The sequence below is a fragment of the Manis javanica genome, chromosome 5 (assembly GCF_040802235.1).
Source record: "Manis javanica isolate MJ-LG chromosome 5, MJ_LKY, whole genome shotgun sequence".
NCBI lineage: Eukaryota > Metazoa > Chordata > Mammalia > Pholidota > Manidae > Manis > Manis javanica.
The window spans coordinates 82332063-82338854 of record NC_133160.1 but is presented as its reverse complement, the minus strand read 5'-3'; the positions used below and the strand labels follow the sequence as shown (position 1 = coordinate 82338854).

Below are 6792 nucleotides of genomic sequence, written 5' to 3'. Positions count from 1 at the left end.
TTCACTGGTGTGACTGTTGTTGGTGACTATCGCTTTATCTACACTGGACTAGCGCTTAGAATACTACCTCTGGGCAACAAGTGAAAGCTTGTTTTCCAGGTTGAAGCAAACTGACAGAAATCTCTATTGTTCATCAAATCTGGAGTAAATGGTTTGCCTAGCTGTGTATTTCTGGGCCCTGGGTGTACTCCTAAAGAAGTGACTGCTGTGGCTCCAGGTAGAAAGTGCTGGAGGAGACAGCTAGTTGATACTTCAAGTTCTTATTTTCTATCACTGATATGTGTAAAGATAGCCTACATTGCCTGAGGAGGAATAGCATTCAGCTCTGCTGAATTTCCAGGGCTTCCCAGATTTTGCACTCCTAGCTTATTTTTTCCAACCCTATAACAACAACCAACTCCTTTCCCTGCACCCCTGGCCCCTCACAGTGTTTTATTATGCTCATGCTGAAAGAAGGGATGTCTGTGCACATTGTATCTCTTTATTTGGCTTCAGGGATTTCCTTTTGATTTGGAAAGAATAATCTTTCAAATTCCACTATAAAAAAGATTAGCGCCAGGAATGTGCACGGGTGTTGACATTTTGTTCAAATAATGAGCTGAAGGTAAATTTTCTTTAGTATTGCTCATGTGAATGATCAGTTACTGTAAGTCTGAATTATCGGCAGTGCTGTTCACCATTGATTTGCCTGGCATAGTTTAACTTGTGTCCCCCTTTGAAGATATTAATGCCTAGCCAATATTCAGCAGGTACCTCCAGGACACCAGGAGTGACTCCACAGCCCCCTAATTGCTCTCTCTCCAGTTCTGCCCGGAACATTTATGGTGAACAGCCAGTTATCTCCTCTTTGGCAGCCCTCCCTGCCTTCCTGCAGTGTGGAATTGCCCACATTCTCATTTGCAAACAAGCTCACTCAAGTGTCACCAAAGGGAAGGAGGTGGAGCCGGAAAGGCTTTAAGAGGAAAGGGAATCATTCTACTTTTCAAAAAGGGAAACTGGACTTGGAGAGGACTCATCTCTCCATATTTCTTCTTTCAGCCTCATCAAGGATCATGGTGGGAACATCCCATCAGTTCTTTCCTTATTCTTCTCTCTGTAGCCTTTGCCCAGTGCTCTGCCTGTCACAGTGAAGTCAGCTGCAGGCCTCCGGAGTGTGGCTGTTCAGCTGCGAAATTTGTCAGAAGGGTGTCAGGTATTTCTTACTGGCTCCCCAAAGACTTAGATAAAGAAAGCTTTCAGAGTCGTTTCCAGGCTGCAGGGCCACTGTCTTGAGTTGAAGGAGAAGGAGCTGGAAGGCAATAGACAAACAACAGAGTTAAAGATGCCTCAGGGCTGCCTGCCAACCTGGGTGGACACGCTTGGGGTCAGACATACTCACCTTGCCCAGGCTATGCACCAGCGAAGTCAAGTGATTTTCTATTGAAAGTTCAAGCCCAACAAGACTATGCTGCTCTTCTTTATCATTCTGTTGCCTGTAGTTTTTAAGTTTACTTCCGTCAGTCCCTCAGCACTGGAGCTCTGGAACTGTCCTGATGGCTCTCCCTCGGGGAATGGGAATTCTGCTTGTGTGGGTAAGTAATCCCATTAAGAGGAATTCACATCTTCCTGGAAACTGTCCTCAGACGCCTGTTGATTCTGTCTTACATGCTTGGGCAATTTTTGCCTGATTTGTCTTTGGGTGTCTATATTTGCGTAATTTTTGTTTTCTAATGCATGTATATTTCCTTACTGGCTGTTAGAGCAAATGTGCTACCAACTACAAAATGTTACGGCTCTCAAACTATTCTTCTGTGTGTAACTGAACATGTCTCATTTTTAACTAGCTGAACATCTCTTTTCATGTAAACCTTCATCTTTATGTTGATATTAGGCATAATTGCACACTTAGCCGATCAGCTTTGTACTGGAAATGGGGAAACAGATGGCTTTTGTGTGTGTGTGTGTGTGGAAACTGCCTTGTTAAAAGCCATAATGAAAAAAATCCTTCTTTCTGATAGCTTTGTGTAAGAACTCAAAAGTTGCTACAAAACCAGTGAAAAATGGGAAGGGAATTGGTAACAATTCTGATTGTATCATTGTGAAAGCTATGTTTCAAGTTAACCACCCCCTCCTTCTCCTGCCATTTCTGAAGCTCTGACGCAGCTCTAGTATTCTGGTAACAGGTGCATTTGCAACTTTGAGAACTTGCTAAGAAACGTCAGTGAGTAAATGTCACCCCACCCCTGTTAAATGGGTTTTAATCAAGGGAAAATGGGACTTTTACTGCATGCAAATAACAATCCTGCTTAAGGATTTTGCTTGAAAAGCCTCTCTTTCACTCTCTCACTGTTGCTCTCACTGTTTTATTTATTCCTCGGGTGGGTCTTCCACCTGCTGTTCAAACAAGGCAGGTGTTTCCATCTGTGAACAGCCCTGACTTTCCTTTCTTGTCACCTTGCCCTTTTGAAAAGGGGTCTCACTCCCCAAAAGAGGTAGGTTAGGTTGAGGGAAATGCCGTAAAGTTTCCAGATGAGAAACCACTGGAAGGCAGCACAAAATAGTGAGAATAAAGAGGACAGTTCTGAGCCAAACTGCTGACGTTGGGCTCCTGCCCCCACTCTCCGGTGAAGGAAGTTACAAATGAGGTAGTCAGATGCCCTTGCTCAGAATCTCAGGACCCTGTCTCCAGGCAGTACTCCTTTTAACAGGTGAGCAGAGCCCTAGGTTACTCGAAGGAAGGACTAAATATAATGGTCTCTATGTCCCCAGCACCTAGAACATTTCCGCAGCCATAGTATGTACTCTGTGAACTGTTGCTGAATGAATGCGTCTCTCCCTAACCTACTAATCTCACATAGCCCTAGAGAAAAGCAACAAAAAAGGGGTGACAAAAGACAAAAACAACCCCATGCACCTGTGACTCAGCTGCTGGAGGGAGAAGTTAAAGCTTTTGGGGTGAGAGAACTTTCCTGAGAGGAGCTGGCAAGTGTCCAGAGTCAGGCACTACCATCTGTATGGGACGTGAGGGGAGATGGTGGGAGCCAGTCAAGAAACAGAACCTGAGAGAGCAGAAAAAGCACAGAAATGAACTTCATGCGCCGGTTTAGTCTCAGGGCCCTGATTCCTGCTAGCAAGCGGGCCTGTACCTTTGTCCCTTGCTGCCCCTGCGGCGGCCCCAGAAGTGCCTTTGCTAAGGCTGGTTGCCCCAAATAAACTTGACGCCCAGGATACAGTGAGTTTGGGGGAGTGTGTCACAAAGTGGAAAGAGCACAGGTTTTACAAGCCAACATTTAAAATCCATGCTGCCTCCTTAATACTTGAGTTACCCTGGAATATTGCAGAGAAATAATAATACCCCTTTTCAGGAGTGTTGTGGGAATCACATGAGATAACATGTGAAATGCACTTAACATAGAGACTAGCAGACTGTGCTCTATAAATGTCCTCTTGGCTCCATGTCTTGGCTGAATCTCTTTGATCAAATCATACCCTGAGATGTCTTACTTGAACAGGACAGTGACACGACTCAGGCCCATGGAGTGCAGAATGTCTGGATGCCACTTTGTGACTGCCTCTCTGCCCGCTTGCTCCTTGCAAGTCATTGGGCTAAATGACTACTTCACACGCCACATCTCATGTTAGCTGATAACTGCCTGGGTCACACGTTGTGCATTTCAGAGGCTAGGGTTTCTCCTCTCTAAATAGATACGGTGCCATCATCTATTTTTCCCCCAATTAAATTCTACTTGCCTTATTCCTTGTCCTTGGCATTGAGGCCAACATGTGGTCAGCCTGAGGAATGCTTTGTGGTTTGACGAGCTGCAGGCAATTTTATGCAAGTTTGTCACTCCTGTGACTGCTAGCCAGATAAACCAAGTGATAACACAGAATTGGGTTTTCTTTTCTCTTCATTTTCCCTCTCCCTTCTGCTTTTTTTCTTTTAATTGACTGATTATTCTGGTGGCTTCTATTTGAGCTACAGTAGGAGAAGAGAGCAATAGGAAAACGGGTGCAAGCTGCTCCTGAACTTTCAAGCCTATTTGCCCTGGAGGAGAAATATCAGTTGAAAAAAGGAACTATTCCTGTTTGTTGTGGGTACCTGGATTATTTATATGAACTTTCTTGGAAGGGTAGGAAGAAGCACAGGCCAAGCAGAGATCTGGCTGCAGGTGGGATCCTGGGGCATGAAGTTAGCCAACTGGGAGACGGCTTCTAGCAGCAAACAGTGAGATCACTGATTCACTGATCACTGAGATCAGCCTTAGCACTGGCTAAGGCTTGGTCAGCTTCCCAGTCCTGTGCAAACCAGAGTAATTCTGGGATCAGAATCTTGTTTGTGTTTTTCAGCCAGGGTTATTCAAAAGTTTTTAAAAAATCCAATTGCAAAGAAATTACAAAAATGACCTTTTATGCATACCACGGGAATGAAACCATCCCCTAACTACCCAGAAGTTTGTGATCTTTGGATAGTAGAGATTAGTGGTTCAGAGCTTAAATACTGAAGACAGACCTGGGTTCAAAATCCCAGTTTTACTAGTGAATCATGTGTCTCATCTTCCTCACTGTTAAAAAAAGGTAATTACTGCCTCCTCTAGGGATTGTTGTCAGGAGGTTGTTAATGAGTGTGTTTCCAAATACTGGCCACTAGAATCACTAATGTCCAGGTTACCATGCTGGTCTATCTGGGTCAGAGTCTGTTCTGGGGTGGAATCCAGGTATCATTTGCTTTGTTATTCACCTTTGGTGGTTCTCACAGGCATAATGGGCAGCTAGCAATAGGACCATTCAATTAATACATGTAAAGTGAATAAAACAGAGTCTAGCATGTAATAAGCACTCACTAACTCTTAGCTGCTATTAACATTTTTATCACAATTAAAATGATTTTTATTGGTGGTAATTGTAGTAGTATTTTCCAAATCTGGCTTGGTTTCTTCCATAATAATTGATTTTTTAAAAATCACATGGAAAAATGTCATATTGACAAATGTGATGATAGTTTTACATTAAAAATTGTAGTCAAAATAATGTCAATATTTACAATTTTATGTTTATAAACTCAAGAAAGATTTATTAAAAAATACAAAACCATATCAAACTGATTTGAGTGAGCGCCCCGGGGAAACTGTAGCTCCAGTGTTTGTCTTTCTGTGATATCAAATGATAAAAAATTTCGTTGTGCACAAATGAAATCTCCTTGTTGAATTTCTCACTAGTATTTTATTTTAACAACAGCAGCAAAAAAAAATGCCTTGAAAATGTTAGCGATTATTTAAATTGCTGATGTATTTGTCCTTATGTTTGGAACCAATTTCCCTAAGAATTTTAAAGCTGTTGAGGGCATAATCAAAGAGTGGTAAAATAATGTTTCAAATGAATTTACATTTTTGGGCTAGTTGGGGGTTGTCCAGATATTTGACATTTAATTTAGAAGTTAGAAGTAAGATTTCTTTCCTTGCCTTCAGAGTAGAGCCAGTAATTGTTTGCCAAAAGTAAGGGGACTAGTAATTTGGTTCAAGTAAATTAAAAATCTCACTTTATCATCTACAAATGTGCTTTCATGAAAATCTATTTGAAATAATTCCTTGTTTACTGTGAGTGGTTGTTTATTGTTTATTTCAGGAGTCTCCACTCAATTCCATCTATAAAAAATTAAAATGTGAGCACACGCTCTCAATGTGTTTGGTTCTTTGTCACTTGCATGTTATATATATTAGTATTATAAACATCACACAACACATAATATTTCCAGTATTTTCTTTCTGCACAATAGTGAACCTTCTTACAGCCTCTAAGTCTACACATCCTACTTGGGAGAGACTGTTTTACAGAAGTAATAAAATGACAGAATAAATGCTTCACTTTTTCTTCATTGTTAGGTCAGCTCCTTTCCCTTAACATGAAAAGATGAGCAAAAGGATTGCTTTTTTTCAAGTTAGGGGGTGTTATTCATAGTGAATGACTTTTCTCAGAGTGTGTAATGGAAGATAAAAAAGTGCAGTAGGGTCACACTAAGATTCTTCCCTAAGGACCAGAAAGTGAGATTATATCCCTAAGGATGGGCTGGAGTTTCATAAATGCCTAAAGCTCTGGCCTTCTGGGGTCACCATATCTTGGGCAATTTAAATAAAAATGTCCTGTGCTCTCTTCTTATGTTCTGGGGGAAACCCAGGGTCTCCCTCTCCTATCTTGGAGGGTTCCTGGGCCTGGGGATGATAATGTGGGAGGGAAAGCTCTGTGCCCTTCCGGTCTTTCCCCTGAATTCTTGATCTACTCTGTGCCTCAGTTCCGTCATGTGCTGAACCTTCCCCATGCTCCATCACATCAAACTAGACACCACCCTGTTTTACTTCTGGAAAGAGCCCACTCCTGCTATGAACTGTGAGCATACAGGCTTTAACCGAAGGCTTAGGGCTAAACAAAAGTCTAGGCCACCTCTTGATCCAGTATATTAAACAAATCAAAATATTTTTCAGTCTTGTTCTTAAAAGTTAGGTGATTGTTTTCTGTGGGAAAGACTTCCCAGCCATCTGTCCTCTTGGGTGCTAGCCTTCTGCCATCTTAGCCGGCTCCTGGTTCCCCCTCAATTGTGTTAATCTACACCTAGTCCTCTCTTCTGAGCCTCCTTAATCTATTTCAAATGACCTACATTCTGTGCAAAACGTTTTAGATTTCCAGTTCTGTTTTCCTGATCATATCCTGGGCCTCCCTTTCTAAATCGAAAAAACTTTAAAAAATTATTAAATAGTATACATAAGTGTTTTAATACAAAACAGTTGTTTCTCAGAAGAGAAATTCTGATGACAGGCTTTA

General features: G+C 41.9%; 1 protein-coding gene across 1 annotated transcript in view; it reads left to right on the top strand.

The window, feature by feature from the left end:
- Positions 1-922: 922 nt before the first annotated feature.
- Positions 923-6792, top strand: part of EGF (epidermal growth factor) — a 102106-nt gene continuing 96236 nt past the window's right edge. Inside the window, 1 exon segment of the mRNA XM_037001165.2 lies at positions 923-1571. Within this exon segment, the coding sequence (XP_036857060.2) occupies positions 1445-1571 (127 nt within the window). The 5' untranslated portion in view covers positions 923-1444.